The sequence below is a fragment of the Dendrobates tinctorius genome, unplaced genomic scaffold (assembly GCF_039654945.1).
Source record: "Dendrobates tinctorius isolate UK_male_01 unplaced genomic scaffold, ASM3965494v1 ptg000011l, whole genome shotgun sequence".
Taxonomy (NCBI): domain Eukaryota; kingdom Metazoa; phylum Chordata; class Amphibia; order Anura; family Dendrobatidae; genus Dendrobates; species Dendrobates tinctorius.
In genome coordinates this window covers 101,563,806-101,585,403 of record NW_027361679.1, presented here as the reverse complement: position 1 = coordinate 101,585,403, position 21,598 = coordinate 101,563,806, and the positions used below count along the sequence as shown (strand labels likewise).

Below are 21,598 nucleotides of genomic sequence, written 5' to 3'. Positions count from 1 at the left end.
GGTGAGACAATATGAAGCACAAAACACAGGCAGAGAATAGAGTAAGCAAATGATGGGGCCCAAACTGACTAGATAGAACAGGGCAGGAAAGGATACTGTCTGCAATCACGCAAACAAAACTAAGAAAAATCCAACACGTCTGATATGCAAAAATACTGAGGCTACACGACCTCTCCCCCACTAAATCAGAACTCTGGTGTGAACTGGTTACTAAAAAGACTAACATACGCTGTGGCATATGGAACACAGTACAGCGCAGGTCCCATCAGGGAACCAGGCTGAACTCACACCAGCTAAGCAAAAATCAGAGACAAGCAAAAATGGATCCAATGCAAAAAAAGATTCAAGAAGACAAATAACTTATCTAAAAGATGCAGGACGGAATAGGAGACAAACAGACTTCAAAATATGCTCAGGAAGCAAACCAAATCACCGGCAAGATTTGAGGGAAGGTTGTTCACTTAAATCTCCCCAGTCTGTAACATCTGCTCCATTACCAGCAGTAACCACCAGAGGGAGCCCAAACTCAGAAGCCAGGTCAAACGTGTTCACAACAATCCATTTTCGATTTAAAATTGAATACATTAATAAAAGTCTAAACCACGTTGAGAGCAATTTAAAAGTGTCAGTTGACCTGATAGGTTCAATTTCATTTCATATTACTAATGGGACAGACTTGATCTACAAGATGATTCTTCAGGTGGTTTAGGGTCTGACAAAATATTGGGGCCCAATTATCTAACAGAAGACTAGATTTAAAGCTGACTGACTACATAATCAGTGTTATGATTGGTGCTACATCCTACATGCATAAACATAAATTAAATAGCGTGTACGATACAATAAAAAAATATGTGCACGTTTTATATAGGATCAACCTTGTGAACAGTTATGAAATGTTTGGAACTTTCAATATTAACTTGAACAAACCCTTTTTATTTTCTGGATTATACAAAACCAAATTGCCATTTAGCCTGTTACAATCATGCCAGAATATTGGAAGTTTATGGGTATGTTCATTATATTCATAAACTTCCAGTAAAAAAAATATATAACATAAAAACAAAAATACAAAAAATAATAAAAAAAAAAAGCAAATATTGGAAATTAGAAAACAATATTTTGTTAATGTAAGTACTTCAAAATCAACTTACTTGTTTTATCAACAAAAATATTAACATAACTGACAATTTCTGACTGAGACAAAGTTGTGAGACAATAAGAACAAAAAAATTTATATTTTTTTTTCACTACATTAACAGGGACACAACTTTCAGGAAAAAAAGCATACATTAGAGGTGCGATGATAGTAAATGCACATCACATTAAATCTTTATATTTATGCCATTAGTTTTCTTTTCATTTAATTTGTTTGTATAGTTTGTTAATACAGCACATAACAAAGATATCAAATTAGCATGTGATTTTAAAATTGGTTAATATTTTGAGTATTGTGTTTTTGTTCATTTTGAATCCATTTTCTTATTTTGACGTAGCAACATTTTGTCACCTGTAATAATAAAAAAAATAAAATAAATAATAAAACAAAAAATATGGTAAGCCTAAAAGTTTGCAGCACTAATTCAATTATGTCTTAGATTGGGATGTGGATGTGGAATAATCATTTTCATAACGGTACCAGAAAATAGATATTCATTAGTTTGCATTGTTAAATGGAATGAAGAATTTGATAACATAATGATGGAGATTTATTAATACTGGTCGCTGGTATACAAGAGGAAAGGGGACAAAGATTAAAAAAAATCAGTCCCTTTCAGATTATTTCTCTTGCTTAGCGCCGTACTGACATTGTCATCATTTAACAGGTCCTGTCCCCAGTCAGGCTCACAGTCTAGTTTTCCTACATCAGGCGCACACATAATGGCCAATTTGACCACAACACTCCTTACTTGGAGGACAAGTACTCGTGACCTTATCTCATTTTTTTTAGTTTAATCACATTTTTCATTTCCTTGTTTGCTAACCTTGTATGAATTGTAATGACCACTTCAATATGCAGATTATCACCAAATGGGCTGAAAGTGACTTGGAATAGATAACCCTCTCTCAAAGGGTGTTAGGACAGCCTCTATGGTAGGTAGGTCTACCACTACTATTTCTCTCCTGAGCAGCAAGCTCAATTCCAGATTAGTTGTAGACTTTTTCGGACACTTTTCTAACCAGTAAAGTGGTGTAGGTTGTTAGTAAATGAGTCGAACTTCATGAAAATCTGAAGTCCAACCAACTCTTTCTAATCAAATAGCATGTTTTGAATGGTGTCTTGAATGAATGTCGGATCTCTCTCCCGAAATCTGATGTTAATACATTGCTAAATCTGTTCCAAACTGTTGATCTAAATATATAATGTTCTTGTATGACAATTTCATTACCAAATTGTGACTAATGTATGTGAAAAATACATTTTTTCTATAAATGTCAAGCCACCAGTCCAAATTATTGTGTGTTATTAAGAAACAATATCCAATTATTCAGGTAACAGTATAATACATAAAAGCTACAAATATTGCCATTCATTGTCTCTCTCTTTCTTTCATTCTTTCTTATTTTTTTTATTAACATAATTAAGTCTTTTTGGGACAATTACTTAAAAAAAAAGAAAAAAAAAAGAAAACAGAGCATTACATTTGTATCCCGTACACAGGACTAAAAATGTCATTTTAAAAAATGTCTTACAGCATAAAGATTTAGGAGCACACACAATATTATTTCTTATAGTAAATCATAAAAGAGTTTGTTAAGATTACTACTTTTCTCTTTCACATCCTATAGACTTGTGACGAGGTGAGCTGGTTTTTCCGCAAAAGGTGTTCCATCTTTGCTCAGTGGAAATATGAATCCATCGCTGCTTCCCCGTCCTAGCGGATAGTATGTATGAAGTTGATGTATTTTATGTTGGGTACCCAAGTTTGGCATGCTTTTATAGTATGATTCTTCCGCATCCTTAGTTTTGACTGGTGATGAATCCGCTTGAGTACTAGTTGAAACACTTCCCGTGAGAGCGGTGCCAGTTAGAGTTGGCATGCTTGTGTAGAGAAAATCTCTGGTAGGTGATTGCATTGCTTCAATGTGCTCATTTGTTAACAAAGGGAAAACACTCTCACTGTTTTCTGGTGGAATTTTCCCCCTAGTAAAGTGAAGAGGCTGATAACTATCAACAGTGAGGGCACGGGAGGGCAGCAATGGAGCATTAGATTCCTCATTTATCAGTTCTAAACCAAGAATTTCGTCATTAGTTAAGCATGTAGCGTCATCGAGAACTGCTTCATCCTCTTTTAAATTGTTAATGTTATTTATCAACTTGTTTACTAGATTCCTACTTTGTTCACATGAGCGTTCATGGTTATTCAGATAGGAAGGTATATAGTTCGAAGTGAGCTCCTTCAAAATCTTTTTTTCTAAGGCAGATTCTTTGTGGTTAAAGCCACGGTCGATTATTTTTACACAGTCCCTAAGATACTCCCGTGTTGCAAGGTTATAGCTGTTCATATGGTTACCATTCAGTGGTAGAGTATCCATGACACTTGTATCTCTGGCATTGTTCAGGATTCCCTCTGGAAAATATATATATATAAAAAAGAAAAACACTTAAGGTTAAAACATGGTAAAGAATATTTACAATAGTTTATTTAAGCACAATTTTGGGTCATGGTTGCCAACCATACAGAAATTCCCAGGTAGTGATGAGCGAACGTGTTTGGATAAGGTGTTATCTGAGCATTCTCGGGTGCTAACCAAGTGCTTGAATAATATGTTTGAATCCCCGTTCTTGCATGTCTCATGGCTGTTAGACAACTCATGGAGGGACTGTCTAACAAACAGGTAATTCCTGCATATGTTGCGGCTGTTGAACAACCGAGAAATATACACGCGCGGGGACTTGAACATATTTTTCCAGAATGCCAAAGTCACTCTGTTAGCACATGAGCATGTTCAGATAACACCTTATCCCAGCACGGTCGCTCATCACTAATCCCAGGCAATACAATAGAATAGAAGACTTGCTGATTATAGTGATTGTAAATCATTTTACAGACCCTAGGTAATGTTGCTGTTGTGCGATGGTCTACATTACCGAATAAACTTAGAATTGAATTATGAAGAAACTTTATTATTCATTTTGGTTGGCAACTTAATTTAGACTACTGAAATTAACCATGCTGTATTGTTAAATTGCATTTATTCTATCGCTTAACTCCTCTCATCTGTATATATCTGCAACAATGGGGCAAAATAAATAGGAACACTTATCCTTTAATTATCTGGTTAATGTCAGTGTCTTCTCAGTATTCAGCATGAACAAAGAAAACAAAAGCTACAGTAAAAAAACCCCCCACAAAAATGCATTTACACAGGGCCACTTGCGGTGTTAAACCACCCCTAATTGACTACACATTTGGGGTCATTTAGAAGCCTGTTTAGACAGGCTGACTGCATCCAATGTCCACAGAATGAGCCGCGAAGACTTGAACATATTTTTCGAGCACACTGAAGACACTCTGTTACCCCCCTGAGTGTGTTCGGATAACATCTTATCGGAACACTTTGCTCATCACTAATTATAATGTTTTGGTCTTAAGGCCCCATCACACTAAGTGATCTCGGTAGCGAGATCGCTGCTGAGTCACAACTTTTGTGACGTAACAGCGATCTCACCAGCGAGATCGCTGTGTGTGACAGCGATCAGCGAGCGGCCCCCCTGCCGGTATCGCTGATCGCTGGAAGAAACCTCTGGACATTTCTTTGGTCGCTGGTCTCCCGCTGGCCAGCACGCATCGCTGTGTGTGACAGGCGGGAGACCAGCGATCAGGTGTAAAAAATAATAAAAAATATAGTTATTCTCACCTTCCGACGTCCCGTTCAGCCATCCTGCCTCTCTCCACGCTCCGGTCCCAGTGATCCTTTGCACGAATGACCGCGAGACTTTGTTATCCCTCGAGACCGTGACATCTCGCGGTCATTCTCGCAAAGGATCACTGGGACCGGAGCGTGGAGAGAGGCAGGATGGCTGAACAGGACGTCGGAAGGTGAGAATAACTATATTTTTTATTTTGATTCTATTTTTTACAGGGATGGCCAGCGATGCCGGGCGCTTGGCATCGCTGTGCTGATCGCTGGTGAAGCTGTCTGTGTGACAGCTCACCAGTGATCACATAGCGACTTACTAGCGATCCTGACACCTTGATATCGGTGTCGGGATCGCTGGTAAGTCGCTTAGTGTGACGGGGCCTTTAATCTGGACCTTTGTCAGAATTGATTGCTGCAGAATAAAGGATCATGTGCATGGTGGCAGCAAAATGTAAATGCGTCCTGAGTTGCCAGTGTGTAGAGATTCAAGACACGTTTTCCACTGCACTGCCACAATGCAAATAATCCCCATTCTACGGCAATCATTTTCTGACGAAACATAAAATCACTGTCTCCACATTAAGACCTCCATACTAGCAGTATAGTTTCCAATTGTCTGTAAATTCATGGACAGTGCGCAAAACTGGGTGTTTTTTTTTGCGAGCCATAGTGTCTGGCAGAAAAACACAGCGACTGTGATTTTTTTTCTGCTAATGTTTGTATTGCACATATACTAAAGCTGGTATGCACCATGCAAACAGGCCCTAATGGAGGAAATAGGAGCTTAGTTTAGGCAACCTACAGTGGGACCAATGGGAATTGCAACAGACAAGGTGAGGGACTTTAAGGCTGTGTGCACACGATGCAGATATCCAGCGGATCCGCAGCGGATTTTACCACGCAGAAACGCTGCATATCCGCATTGTGATGTACAGTAGCATGTTAATCAATGGAAAAAAAAACCCGCTGTGCAGACGCTGCGGATTTTTCCGCGCGGTTTTCCTGCGGTACAAAATCCGCAGCATGTTACTTCTTTTGTGTGGTTTTCCACCTCCCCTGTCTCCAAATCCACAGGAGGAGAACCGCAGTGAACTGCACAAAAAACGCAAGAAAACCGCATTAAAAATCGAAGAAATCCGCAGGAAAAATGCAGGTCATTTGACCTGCGGATTTCTTCAATTCTGCGCTGGAAAATCCGCAGGGCAAAAAAGTACGTGTGCACGCAGCCTTAAAGCATACCTGTCACTTTGTTAAACTTGGTAAACACTATTTATCTAAAGAAATAAGGTTATTCTGCAGGTAAATAGCATTACAATGTCTAGCTGCATTACTGACAACGTAACTACGAGGTGAAAATAAATGTACCGTGTATACTCAAGTATAAGCCAAGTTTTTCAGCACATTTTTTTGTGCTAACAACGCCCCCCTTTGGCTTATACTCGAGTGAGAGGGTCTACAACATGGAGGGGGAGCAGCAGCGGTGGAGCAGCAGGTGACAATAGGCAGGAGCCGACTGCTGCGGAAAACTTCTGTACCTGCTGCTAAAGAAAAATTAATATTCACTGCGCTGGCAGTGAATATTCATTTCTCTGTAATAGTGCACGATGTCAGCCACTGACTTCCAGCAGCGTCTGGGTGATCACGTGTGCCCGCTACTTATGAGAAATATTCACCTCTCTCCACTCCCATGTGCCTGGAGAGAAGTGAATATTAATTTTTCTTAAGTAGTGGGCACATGTGACTGCACCTCAGCTGAGGCTAACACTCTGCGTGCTACGTAATAGCAATTAATACTCACTGCCCTCCACGCACATAGTCTCGGCGTGGGGAGCGGTGAGTATTCCTGCAGCTGTGCTCTTCTTGTAAGCAGGTTATGATGTCCTTGCAATGCCCTGATTACAAGAATAAAGAAGCTGCTGGCATAAGAACAAGACACTGCGAGGTAGTGCAGGAAGGTAAGTAGGATGGTTTATTTTTTTATGGTTTTTTTTTATTGGGGCCATGCATAAAGGGATCATTCAAGGATAGGGATGAGGAGCCATGCAGACCAGGATAGGGATGAGGAGCTATGCAGACCAGGATAGGGATGAGGAGTCATGCATACCTGGATAGGGATGAAGAGCCATGCATACAAGGATAGGGATGAGGAGCCATGCATACCAGGATAGGGATGAGGAGCCATGCATACCAGGACAGGGATAAGAAGGTCATGCACACAAGGATAGTGATGAAGAGACATGCATACAAGAATAGGGATGAGGAGACATGCATACACGAATAGGGATGAGGAGCCATGCATACCAGAATAGGGATGAGGAGTTATGCATCCCAGAAAAGGATGAGAAGCCTTGCATGTCAGCATAGGGATGAGGGGACAATGCGTGCCCAGCACATAATCGAGTCAATAAGTTTTCCCAGTTTTTGTGGTAAAATTAGGTGCCTCTACTTTTATTTGGGTTGGCTTATACTCTATTATATACGGTACTTCCTTCCAGATGTAGCCGACTTTCTATCATAGGGGCCTGCACAGTGTGGCTGCAGTCACTGCTCCCAGCATTGTTGACTATATTGTGAGCTGTGGCTATAAGCATATCCCAGCACTGTAATTGAAAGCTCACTCTGCATAGCCAGCTGTCAATCAAAGTTCCAGGGAATGCTTAGCGCTGTGACTCACATTATAGTGAGTGGTGCTGTGAGCAATGACTGTAACCACTCCTTGCATGCCTCTATGACTGAAAGTCTGTGGCTCTCAACATTTCAGAGAACATAATTTTAAAAGACAGCCAGGGTCTACAGGAAGAGACATAACCGCACCATAATCCCGGGAGTTGGACCAGTTTGACAATCCCTTGTGATGGCCTCTTCATGACATAGCCCATGTAGTCTCCATCTACAGACAAGAAGCTGGATTGAATGGTCTTTCCTTTTCATTGATGAGACCTGCTTTTGTCTTGAATGCAATGATAATCAGAGATTGATCTGGATATTACATAGGTAAAGCCATGAAGAGGTATTCTGTGACGGCAGGTAGGTTACGTCCGAGAATGGACCCTCTGGATCGCGGCACTGGAGCTCCTAGGGGTGAGCGCACCAGGTGGTGCCGACCCCTATACAGGGGCCATTAGGGGCAGGCCTTCGGAAGACAGATGTCGCGACTGCTAGAACCAAGAGGGGCGGCTCAAAGGACTGAGTGAGGGGTACAAGACTGAGAACGGAATGCAGAACGGAGTAGGAAGTACAGAGTGGAGTGCAGGATGGAAACACAGAGAACAGGACCAGGCACAGAGAGCGGAGTACGGGACGGAGACACGGAGTACAGGACTGGGCACTGGAGTACAGGACGGAGATACAGAGAACAGGACCAGGCACAGAGAGTGGAGTACGGGACGGAGACACGGAGTACAGGACTGGGCACTGGAGTACAGGACGGAGACACGGAGTACAGGACTGGGCACTGGGGTGCAGGACAGAGAAACGGAGTACAGAACTGGGCTCTGGAGTGCAGGACGGAGACACGGAGTACAGGACTGGGCACTGGGGTGCAGGACGGAGACACGGAGTACAGGACTGGGCACTGGAGTGCAGGACGGAGACACGGAGTACAGGATTGGGCACTGGAGTGCAGGACGGAGACACAGAGTACAGGACTGGGCACTGGAGTGCAGGACGGAGACACGGAGTATAGGACTAAGGAGAGAGAGTGAGAAGGGGAAACCCCTAAACACTTGGCCAGGATACCGTAAGGAAACGCACACGATAATCAGCTGTCTCCACCATGTTGGAGACGCCTGATATACCCCGTGCTGCGGGCTGATGGGGCGCTCAGGCTACTGGGCGGGCGCTGCAGGGTAAGAGACCTACAGAGCGCGCGCCCGCGGCCTAAGGCGCCCGCACGAAGCAGGCACGCGCCGGACTGAGGGGAACGAGGAGGAGGCGGGCATAGGGCGGCGTGGCGAGCGCTGGTGAATATAGGCGGTGGCGAGCCCCGCCACTGCTGGGACGGCGGCGGCTACCACCGCCGACGTGACAGTAGCCCCCCTTTACGTGTCCCTCTCCTGAGGTTGGACAAAAACCTCCTTAAAAGAAGAGGAGCATTAACATTCTCCTTGGGTTCCCAGGACCTCTCTTTGGGACCAAAACCCTTCCAATCAATGAGGAAGAGGGTATGCCCCCGAACTTTTTTCACGGCAAGAATTTCCTTCACCTCAAAGACGTTATCGGCCCCTACTGGCTGAGGGGAAGGAGGTGGGACTGAGTGATACTGATTCAGAACAACAGGTTTGAGGAGCGAGACATGGAAGGCGTTAGGGACCCGAGGCGAAGCCGGCAACCTCAATTTAAAAGCCACGTTGTTAATGCGTCCCAGAACCTCGAACGGGCCAATGTACCGAGGACCCAGTTTGTAAGAAGGTATCTTCAAGCGGATATACTTAGTTGACAGCCAAACTTTGTCGCCAGGTTGGTATGGCGGAAGATCCCTGCGCCTCTTGTCTGCATGTCTCTTAATCTGGATACTGGATCTTTCAAGTGCCTCTCTGGTCTCCTTCCAGACTTGAGAAAATTCGGTAGCGAGGGCATCTGCTGCGGGAACACCAGAAGGCGTAGAGAGAGGTAGTGGAACACCAGGGTTCTGGCTGGAAACCACGAAGAACGGCGTTTTGGTGGTGGACTCATTAGGATGGTTGTTGTGGGCAAACTCTGCCCACGGCAGAAGAGACACCCAGTTGTCTTCATGGGCGTTAGAGAAGTGACGCAGGTAGGCTGTTAATACCTGATTGATCCGTTCCACTTGCCCATTGGACTGAGGGTGATAAGCAGAGGAGAAGTCCAGAGATATACCCATGAGCTTGCTGAGTGCCCTCCAAAAACGGGAGGTAAACTGGACCCCTCGATCGTAGACAATTCGTTGAGGGAGTCCATGAAGCCTAAAGATCTGGTGTATGAAGACCTTGGCCAGCTCAGATGCCGTAGGTAACCCGGGCAGCGGGATGAAATGGGCCATTTTGGAGAAGCGATCGACCACTACTAAGATGGTAGTACACCCGGAAGAGCGTGGTAGATCGGTAATGACATCCATACCATTCTGTCGCCAAGGGGCTTCAGGAGGAGGCAGAGGGTGGAACAGACCGGACAACAGACTTCTTGATACCTTGTTCAGAGCACAAGTTGTGCAGGAGGCTATAAAATCAGTCACATCTTGGCAAAGGGAAAGCCACCAGTAGTAGCTCGAAAGAAGGCTGAGGGTCTTCTTGACCCCGACGTGACCCGCATCCTTGGAGGAATGCCCCCAATCCAGGACTTCCGACCTCTTATTCTGTGGGACGAAGGTCTTGCCTGGCGGAATGGGGGAGGGCGCCACGGTGATAACTTTGGCAGGCTCAATGATATGAGACGAACCCTCCTCAACCTCAGGTGACTGTAGGGACCTGGATAGAGCATCTGCCTTGATGTTTCTGTCCCCAGGTCGAAAATGAAGTTTGAAGTCAAACTGGCAGAAATATAGTGACCACCTGGCTTGCCTGGAGTTGAGCCTTTGCGCAGACTGAAGATACGCCAAATTCTTGTGGTCCGTGAAGATTATGAATGGATGAACTGCCCCCCTCTAAAAGATACCGCCACTCCTCCAAAGCCATCTTAATGGCCAGTAATTCCCGGTCTCCAATTGCATTCTGTGGGAGAGAATGATTTAGAGAAGTACCCACAAGGCACCACTTGACCAGAAGTTGTCCGCTGAGAAAGGACCGCTCCCGCACCAGTAGAGGAGGCATCCACCTCTAGGATGAAAGGCCTATTGACTAACAGCCGATGTAAAATCGGAGCGGTAGCAAAGGACTGTTTCAAGGCGAGAAAGGCCTCTTCAGCCTCTGGAGTCCAGGCATTTGGTTTGGTCCCTTTCCGGGTCAAAGCAGAGATGGGCTTGGTCACCGAGGAGAAGAAGGGAATGAACTGTCTGTAATAGTTCGCGAAACCCAGGAACCGTTGGATGGCTTTTACTCCAACCGGACGTGGCCATTTGAGCACAGCAGACAATTTTTCGGGGTCCATCTTTACTCCGGAGTCCGTGATTATATACCCTACGAAGGGCAATGAGGTTTGCTCGAACAGACATTTTTCTAGTTTAGCGTAGAGTCTGTTCTCCCGTAGACGTTGCAGAACCAGCCAAACACTCCTTCTGTGAGTGGATAAGTCAAGGGAAAAGATGAGTATGTCATCTAGGTATACGACAACACATGAGTAGAATAGGTCTCGAAAGATCTCATTAACGAACTCCTGGAAAACCACCGGGGCATTACAGAGACCAAAAGGCATAACCAAATACTCGTAATGGCAGTCCCGAGTATTGAAGGCCGTCTTCCATTCATCCCCGACACGGATTCAGATCAAGTTATAGGCTCCCCGCAGATCCAATTTGGTAAAGATCCGGGCCCCTCTCAAGCGGTCAAAGAGTTCTGGGATCAGCGGAAGGGGATACCTATTTTTGACCGTGATACTGTTCAGGCCTCGGTAGTCAATACATGGCCGAAGGGATCCATCTTTCTTCCGGACGAAAAAGAACCCTGCTCCAGCAGGAGAAGATGACTTCCGAATAAAACTCCGAGCCAAGTTTTCCTGGACATATTCAGACATGGCTGCGGTTTCTGCTGGAGACAGAGGATAAATTCTTCCCCTGGGAGGAATCGCTCCTGGGAACAGCTCAATTGGGCAGTCATAGGCACGATGCGGCGGTAGTGTCTCAGCCTCCTTCTTACTGAAGACATCGGCGTACAAGTGGTAAGCCATAGGAAGCCCAGGAAGATCGATAGGAGCTTGCTGCGGACTTGGACGAGATACCGGCAACAGACAGCGTTCATGGCAGAAGTGTCCCCAGCGGAGGATCTCCCCGGAATGCCAGTCTAGAATGGGCTCATGTAGACGAAGCCAGGGTAAGCCGAGGAGCACGGCGTGGGACAAACTGGGCAAAACATAAAAGGCGATTTTTTTCTCGGTGAAGAGCTCCAACTTGTATCTCCACCTTGTCAGTGACCATGGTGATGGGTTCAGGTAGTGGTTTGCCATCCACGTAGGCGATGGAGCGAGGATTCTCTAATGTAACAACCGGAATCCGGAGCTGGTCCACTTCTTTGAGCCGGATGAAGTTACCAGCCGCACCCGAGTCCACATACGCCTCCACAGATCTGCGCTCCCGACCTAAAACAATTAAAGCCGAAATAGTAAGGGGCAGAGAGGAAGCGGTGTCACCTAGGAAGACCTCTCTTACCTGGCCTAGGCGGAGGCGTTTCCCGGCCGCACTGGGCAAGTACGCACAAAATGATTAGCCCCACCACAATAAAGGCATAGGCCCTGCGTCCTTCTCTCCCTGCGTTCTTGCTCGGACAACCCGGTCTACTTGCATGTGCTCAGGAGTGGAATTACTAGAAGACGCCGGAGAGCGGGGAATGGGCGCTTGGTATAGCCGAAAAGATCTCTTCACCCTAACTGACTCCCAGGTTCGTTCCTGAAACCGTAAATCTATACGGGTAGCTAGGGATATAAGATCTTTCAGAGTGGTAGGAGTGTCTCGGCCAGCAAGCTCATCCTTTATTTTACCGGAGAGTCCCCTCCAAAAGGCCCCAACCAAAGCCTCATTATTCCACCCCAGTTCAGAGGACAGTGTCCGGAAGCGGATGGCATACTGTCCTACGGTGAGAGAGCCTTGGCGAAGATTGAAAAGAGCCTCAGTGGTGGAGGCAACACAGCCAGGCTCATCAAATACCCTGCGAAAAGTATCCAAGAAGTTGTGGATACTTGATACCACCGGGTCATCTCTCTCCCACAGGGGATTTACCCAAGCTAAGGCCTCCCCCTCAAGATGGGACACAATGAAAGCTACCTTGGCATGATCAGAGGGGTATTGCTGAAGCAGGAGCTCAAAGTGCAAGCGGCACTGGTTTAAAAACCCCCGACACAACTTGGGGTCGCCACTAAACCTGGGAGGTTTCCCCAAGTGTGGTGGCGGATGGGATAGGGGGTCCCGAGGTAGAGCTGAAGCGGCAGCAGAGGACTGTAGGGACTGGAGTCGGTCGTCCACGGACGCCATATAGCTCAGAATATGGGACTAAGGAGAGAGAGTGAGAAGGGGAAACCCCTAAACACTTGGCCAGGATACCGTAAGGAAAGGCACACGATAATCAGGCGTCTCCACCATGTTGGAGACGCCTGATATACCCCGTGCTGCTGGCTGATTGGGCGCTCAGGCTACTGGGCGGGCGCTGCAGGGTAAGAGACCTGCAGAGCGCGCGCCCGTGGCCTAAGGCGCCCACACGAAGCAGGCACGCGCCGGGCTGATGGGAACGAGGAGGAGGTGGGCACAGTGCGGTGTGGCGAGCACCGGTGAGTACAGGCGGCGGCGGGCCCCGCCGCTGCTGGGACGTGACATATTCATGAGAGACAGTCACACCAATACTACTCCTAGGATTATGAGGACTAGGTTAGAGTAGTTTAGATTAGATTTAGTTAGACTAGAGTAGTATAATGTATGGTAGCCAGACCCTTCAAGTCTTCATTACATTTACATGGTATTTACATTGTATAAACAGCTTGACTTTACATTGATTTGGTGGTGGAACCAGTGGTACAGCCATTTCTTCAAAGCTGAAGAAATGGCTGTAATTATGCTTGGTCTTTCAAACCTTACCTTGACCTTCACTGTTCCTGTCTTAAGGTACTGTCACACTTAGCGATGTACCAGCGATCCCGACCAGTGATATGACGCGGTCAGGATCGCTGGTACATCGCTAAGTGGTCGCTAGTGAGCTGCCACACAGGCAGATCTCACCAGCGACATCGCAGGGTTCGGGGGTTGCTACTTACCTGTCAGACGAAGCGATCCTGACGTCCTCCCGCACGCTTCCACGCTTCGCTCGTCGTCACAGCAGGAAGCCCAGCAGGAAGCTGACGACAAGAAACGGCCCAGGACGTTCTCGTGCGATCAGCGATAACCAGCGGGCGAGCCGGTCAGAGGTAAGTATCAGACATAGCGATATCGCTAGCAATATCGCTATAACGTCACAAAAACCAGTGACGTTATAGGGATATTGCTAGCGATATCGCTTAGTGTGACAGGCCCTTTCATTACATTTTGAAGTGAGGAAAGGGCAACTTGAAAACGCTTTGCTATCTTTTTATAGCCTCCTGATTTATGAGCCTCAACTATTTTCATATTCGGAATGCTAGGCAGCTGTTTAGAAGAACCCATGGCTGCAGTTTTTTGGCACAAGGTTAGAGGAGGCTGGGTTTTTAGAAAGCTGGGAAATATGCACACGTTGCGGATTTGTTGCGGATACGCAGCTGATTTTCCATGTGGATTCACTGCAGATCCGCAAGTGTTTGACCATACAATGTTAACTAATGGAAAAATAAAATTGCTGTGCACATGCTGCGGAAAATTATGCACGGAATCCGCAGCGGTTTATTTTCCGCAGCATGTCAATTCTTTGTGCGTATTCCGCTGCGTTTCTACACCCATTTCATTATAGAAAACTGCAGGCCAAAAAACGGATGACAATCCGCATTAAATCCGCACAAAATCCACATAAAAAACGCCCAGATTTTGACCTGTGGATTCTGCCAAGAGATGCAGAATCCGCTCAGGAAATTCCTGAGTCCAATCTGCATCATGTGCACATACCCTAACAGGCTAACGTATGAAGCCTTGATCAAAGTTATCTGAGCACACAAACCTTCAAGGGTACTGAGACTTTTACCTTTACCAATTTTCCTTTTGGTAATTTTTAAAATGTAAAAAATGACAATATATATTTGTTTGCCTCCAGTGGTTGTTTGACTACCTTGTGTTACGTTGCACAATCCCGTGGTGGACTGGCAGACTCAGGAAGTAGTAAAATGGAGCGAGTACTGTCAAGGACACTGCTTGGGCACCTGTTTAGCCAGGGTTTATATCCGGGTTGGCTATGGATCATATCGGACCATTCTCATTTCCTGTTGTGACAGGATTTCTCTTAGTTAAGAAAAATATGGGGCTTTATGCCCCTGCCTAGATTTCCATTAAATAAATCGGGTCACAGTGTAGGATCCATATCCTCTCCCTCATATTTCAGGCCTCTTTAACCAGATTGTTAGGAGCAAAATGGTATTCTAAACTTGACCTCAGGGGTGCATATAATCTTATCTGTATTAAGAAGGGGAATGAGTGGAAGACTGCTTTTAATACACCTGAGGAATGCTATGAAAACCTTGTTATGCCATTTGGATTGACTAATGCTCCCACCGTCTTGGTTATCATTGCAGCGATGGGTTCTTGTGTTCAAATTCCACCAAGGACAACATCTACAAGGAGTTTGTATGTTCTCCCTGTGTTTGTGTGGCTTTCCTCTGGGTTCTCCGAATTCCTACTACACTCTAAAGACATACTGATAGGGAATTTAGATTGTGAGCCTAATTGGCCACAGTGATGATAATGTCTGTAAAGCTGTCAGAGACACCGCACTGAACTTGCTCACTGAGCCAGTGCGCGTGTCCTGAGTAAAGCGAACAGTGCTCAAAGCTACCTGTGGAGCGGGCAGCAACCGAATAGATGTGTACTTCAGACCCGCAGGACCTGAAGCACGTGACTGCTAGAGGCGTGGCTTAAACTCCACAGAGCTAGGAGCTGCAAGACAATTCCTAGCAGAGTAACTGCGAGACAAAGTTACCAAGGGGCATAGACAGTGAGAATAGTCAGGACGTAGCCAATGAGTCACACACAGAGATAGCAGTAAGGTACAAGAGGGGCGAGCAGAGAGTAGTCAGGTCACAGGCAATGAGTCATACACAGATAATAACGCAGTACAAAATCAACAGGCAAACTCACAACGGGAAACAGAATCGGGTCAGAACCATATAAACAAGCTATAGCAACAAACAGGCACACGGGGGTCAGCACACTAGGCCAAAGGCAAAAGTATAACTGGCAGGGATTGAAGCTACACAGGGGTTTATGAAGCTCTCCCAGAACCAGAAAGAGGCCACAATCATTAACCCCAAGTGTGCAGGTCAAAACCTGCACAGAGCTCCAGACATTAACCCCCGGTGTGCAGCTCCAAAACCTGCACTGGGATCATGACAGTACCCCCCTCTCAACGGGGGGCCTCTGGACCCCCAGGCTTCCCCGGGTACTTGGCATGGAACGCCTGAACCAGGCGATCTTCATGTACCCAGCGAGCAGGGACCATGAGCGCTCTTCTGGTCCATATCCCTTCCAGTGGACCAGGTACTGCAAAGAGCGGCGCACCCGCCGAGAGTCCACAATATGTCCGACCTCATACTCCAATTGACCCTCCACCAGCACTGGAGGAACCACAGTCTCAGAGTTCTCTTTGACAGATCCTGCTGGTTTCAACAGAGACTTATGGAACACATTAGATATTTTTAAGGAGGCGGGGAGACGCAACCTATACGCCACAGGGTTGACTATCTCCATAATCTCGTACGGACCAATGAACTTTGGTCCCAACTTAACTGATGGTACCTTTAAGTTGATGTTACGCGTGGAGAGCCAAACCTTCTCTCCTACCTGAAACATGTCTCCCGAGGCTCTCTTTTTGTCCGCAAAATATTTGTATCTCCCCTGGGCTCGAGAGATATTACGCCGGACTTCAGCCCAGAGGTTTTTTAACCGTAGAACGGACCCCTCTGCTCCTGGACAACCGGAATCCACCCGAGAAAACTCCCCAAAATGCGGATTAAAGCCATAGTTAATCAGGAATGGGGACATGTTGGTGGACTGACTCACCCGGTTGTTAGAAGCGAATTCAGCCAACGGTAACGCATCACACCAATCCTCCTGTCAGGCGGAGGATGGAGTGCCAAAGCATCCTTCAGACGTTCACACAGGCCTCTGTGGAACAGCCCCCGAAGGGCGGCATCACTCCAGGAAATCTCCGTTGCCCAACGTCTGAATTCAGTACAGAACCATTCGGCCGAGTGCTCCCCCTGACAGACACTCATTACTTTGTCCTCAGCCAACCGCACTCTATCAGGCTCATCATAAATAAGCCCTAAGGCTTCAAAAAATGCATCCACAGACATTCTCTCAGGGGCAGAAGAGGAAAGTGAGAATGCCCAGGCTTGTGGGGACCCCCTAAGCAGGGACATCACCACCCCCACCCTCTGTTTCTCATCCCCAGAGGAGCGGGGTCTCAAAGAAAAAAAAAGCTTACAGCCCTCCTTAAATGCCCTGAACTCATCCTTGTTACCAGAAAACATATCTGGTAATTTAACCGGGGATTCAGGTGGGACTAAAATGACATCTCTATTCCCCACCTGCTGGAAGCCAGCGGAAAGTACCCCCTGAACTGAGTCCTCAACCCGCCGTTGGGACTGGGCCAGAGCTTGGTGTTCCAAACTAAGCTTCTGTAGTGACTGAGTCAAGCTTTTCACCTGCTCAGATAAAGCACACATTGGGTCCATGCTGCAGAAGTGAGGAGAGAAAAAAAAATTGTAGGCCAGTTATAATGTCAGAGACACCGCACTGAACTTGCTCACTGAGCCAGTGCGCGTGTCCTGAGTAAAGCGAACAGTGCTCAAAGCTACTTGTGGAGCGGGCAGCAACCGAATAGATGTGTACTTCAGACCCGCAGGACCTGAAGCACGTGACTGCTAGAGGCGTGGCTTAAACTCCACAGAGCTAGGAGCTGCAAGACAATTCCTAGCAGAGTAACTGCGAGACAAAGTTACCAAGGGGCATAGACAGTGAGAATAGTCAGGACGTAGCCAATGAGTCACACACAGAGATAGCTGCAAGGTACAAGAGGGGCGAGCAGAGAGTAGTCAGGTCACAGGCAATGAGTCATACACAGATAATAACGCAGTACAAAATCAACAGGCAAACTCACAACGGGAAACAGAATCGGGTCAAAACCATATAAACAAGCAATAGCAACAAACAGGCACACGGGGGTCAGCACACTCGGCCAAAGGCAAAAGTATAACTGGCAGGGATTGAAGCTACCCAGGGGTTTATGAAGCTCTCCCAGAACCAGAAAGAGGCCACAATCATTAACCCCAAGTGTGCAGGTCAAAACCTGCACAGAGCTCCAGACATTAACCCCCGGTGTGCAGCTCCAAAACCTGCACTGGGATCATGACAAAAGCGCTGTGGAATTAATGGTGCTATATAAGTGAGTAAAATAAATAAAAATACTGTATATAAAATTTGTTGATGAGCGATCGTGCTTGGATAAGGTGTTATCCGAGCATGCTTGTGTCCTAATCGAGTATTTTCGGCATGCTTGAGTCGTCGCGGCTGTTTGATAGCCAGATCACATGATGGGATTCCCTCTAAAAGACTCCCAACAGCGAAGAAATCTCAGACCAAAATCCCAGTTTCAAAAACCACAAAAAGATAATTATTGAAAAAAGTACCAAATGCCAGATTTTTCAGATTCAAAGAAAATAACAATCCTTTACCATAAATATCCAGCACATCCCACACCAATTAGATTAGATAGTGTCAATCACTCTTTACATCTGATCAGCTGCTTGTCTTCTTGGTACAATGATCAATATACACTGCCATATGCACTATACTTCTCATTGCTAGGATTTTAATAAGTAATGTTATGTGTCTTTTGGTCTGTAATTATCCAAAAATGTGTAATGATTGATAAGGTTTAGGCAAATCTTTAAACAGAACTTTGCAGCAGCTTTTTACCTATGATGCGGGTGCCATGCTGCAGGGTGCTACATTCTAAACACAATCATGTTTTTATAAAAGCTGCTTTTGAGGTTTTTTATCAGTAAATATTTAAAATTTTGTCACCTTGAAAGTTAATCAATTACTGTAAGTCAATGAGGTGTTTCATCAGCATGGCAGAGTAATTAGAGCTCTAAACATGCCCAATACACAGTGATTGACTTCCTTCCAGCATTAAAATGGAAACACCTGTGTGAACATAGTCTAATATCCAAAGCTCAAAGTGTATTGAGGTGCTCACCTAACCAGTCCCACATGGCATTTAGTGAAAAAGAAAAATAGTGGCACTCACCAATTTCCATAAAAAGTTTGTCTTTATTTCAAATCTTCCTTCAAACCATCTCTGTTGGCTGAGGAGCAAAAATAGGGGGAGGGTGTCAGGTGCAGCAGAGCAGAAGAGGGCCATTCTGCGCTGGAGCTAGAGTGCGCTTCAACGGGTGACGCACTTGAAGTGCACTCCAGGGCGAACCGCCGGTTATCTGCTCTGCTGCACCTGACGCCCTCCCCCTCACTCTGCTCCCTCAGCCACAGAGATGGTTTTAACGGAAGATTTGAAATAAAGAAAAAACGTTTTATGGAAATTGGTATAAAAGCAAAGCATAATAAAAAATCATAAGTAATTGGTGAGTGCCTCTTTCTTTTTCACTGATGATGAATTTAAACACCTTTTCAAACCTGTAGAATGACAATAATCCCTTCATGACCATGTAACATAAATATACATCATATGATCGCATGGTACATATGGAGCCGGCTCAGGAGTTGACCATAAACAGTGTGTGCTTGCTGTGTTATACAGCCAACACCTGCTTGTGACTGCAGCAATCTGAGCTAACTCTGATTACTTTCAGCATAAAGGCACCGTCACACACAGCGATATCGCCAGCGAGATCGCTGATTTTGTGACACCACAGCGATCTCGCCAGCGAGATCGCTGTGTGTGACATGGATCAGCAACCGGCCCCCCTGCCGGGTATCGCTGATCGTGCAGGATCGTCCTGGGCTGTTTTTTGATCGTTGATCTCCCGCTGGCCAGTGTGGCAGAGGGAGAGCAACGATCGGCGATGCTGAATGCTGGTTTCCAATGTAAACAGCGGGTATCTAGGAGCCGCACGGCTCTTAGTTACCCGCTGTTTACCTTGGAAACCAATGTGTACGCTGGTTTCCAGGGTAAACAGCGGGTATCTAAGAGCCGGCTCTTAGATACCCGCTGTTTATATTGGAAACCAGCTTGCTCTCCGGTCCTGATCGCTGGAGGGGCTGTCTATGTGACAGCTCACCAGCGATAAGCCTAACGATGTCCCAGTGATCCCATCATGTCGGATCATTGGTGGGATCGCTAACTCCTTAAGGCCCCATCACACATAGCGACGCACCAGCGATCCTGACAACGATATGACCTTGTCAGGATTGCTGGTGTGTCGCTACATGATCGCTGGTGAGCTGCCAAACAGGCAGCATCACTAGAGATCAGCACCAGCGACACGCGGGTAACAAGCGACGCACATCGCTTAGTTACCCACTGTGTACCTTAGTTACCAGCACGCTGGTGCAGGGAGCTGGTAACCAAGGTACACATCAGGTTCCTAAGCGGCGCGGCACTTAGAAACCCGATGTGTACCTTGGTTACCAGCTCCCTGCACCAGCGCACTGGTAACTAAGGTACACATCGGGTTTAGAAACCCGATGTGTACCTTAGTTACCAGCGCCAGCTCGCTGATCGCTGGTCTCCCGCCTGCCACACACAGTGATGCATGCTGGCCAGCGGGAGACCAGCGATCAAAAAAATGTCCTGGCCATTCCAGGACGATCAGCGATACCCGACAGGGGGGCCGGTCGCTGGTAAGTGTCGCACACAGCGATCTCGATGGTGAGATTGCTGTTGCATCACAAAACTTTTGACTCAGCAGCGATCTCGCTAGCGAGATCGCTGTGTGTGACGGGGGCTTTAGATGCCACAATCAATCGCGATCACAACATCTAATTAGCTAGACAGTATGATTATGACGTGCCGATGGCTTGCCATGGCAGCCTATTGTAGGCCATTGTGTCTGACATCTTAATACTCCTATGAATTTCTTACGACAAGCAGGGCTGCATAGGAAATCACAAGATTTACAACATACTGCAGTAGTGTGTATTGCATTTTTATGTCCAAATAAGGGATTAAAAATATTTTTAAAAAGTTTTAAAAACATGGAAAAAATTAACATATTTTGGTAATATCACATCTGTACATATCTGAAATAGTAAAATATGAATTATTTATGACATAACTGTTCATAAATACTACATTATTGTGAAAAAAGCCAGATTTTCTGCTAATTGGTCACCTTACAAAATTGTACATATAAAAACTATTGCTTGTTCTGCAAAACACGAGCCCTACGCCCAATGATGGAAAATGAATAAAAGTTAAGGGTCTCTAAATATGACAGCACAAACTAAATTTTAATTCTGTTGACACGGAAAATTGTCCACTTGTTGCACACTCTGATACCCACATGCTGTGACCATTTGGTAACTAATTCAATCAGCACTGGCAGAATTTAAGATTTGTTTACATCTGAAGGGTCTCTTTTCCAGATTTCCTCTCAGGCTTCCAATTTTAATTAAATCTTGGATTCTTCAAGTTTCGACTTTTTGCGATGGGAGGTGATCAGGATGAAGAATTCAAAATAGAATTGTGCAAGCGCAAATTATAGTGTAGTTTGCTGGGGAATATCAAGTGGTAGTTAAGAAAGTCTGGAGTACAATCAAAGAGCAATCACCAGTCTTTACAGAAGTTATCAGTGAGAGAGCAGATTGAAGGTTAATTATATGATTAATCCTGCAGAACAAATTGTGTATGTAAGTAAAAGGAAAAAGTCTTTAGAATAGGATATCTAATTCCAGCCAGGTATTCAAAGTTAATGTCCAGTGAATTCCAATCATTTTCAACTGCACTTCTTTACATAATATTACATCTGCTGTTTGCAGTTGTGATAAAGCCTCTGACCC

General features: G+C 45.7%; 1 protein-coding gene across 15 annotated transcripts in view; it reads right to left on the bottom strand.

The window, feature by feature from the left end:
* Window positions 1-915: 915 nt before the first annotated feature.
* ADGRL3 (adhesion G protein-coupled receptor L3) overlaps window positions 916-21,598 on the bottom strand; it is a 948,965-nt gene continuing 928,282 nt past the window's right edge. For 4 of the 15 annotated variants that reach the window (XM_073545376.1, XM_073545384.1, XM_073545391.1 and 1 more), the window contains one exon: window positions 916-3,572. In XM_073545376.1, the coding sequence (XP_073401477.1) occupies window positions 2,785-3,572 (788 nt within the window). In that variant the 3' untranslated portion in view covers window positions 916-2,784. The remainder of the gene's footprint in view (window positions 3,573-21,598) is intronic. The other 11 variants (XM_073545473.1, XM_073545415.1, XM_073545464.1 and 8 more) reach the window with 6 other exon arrangements.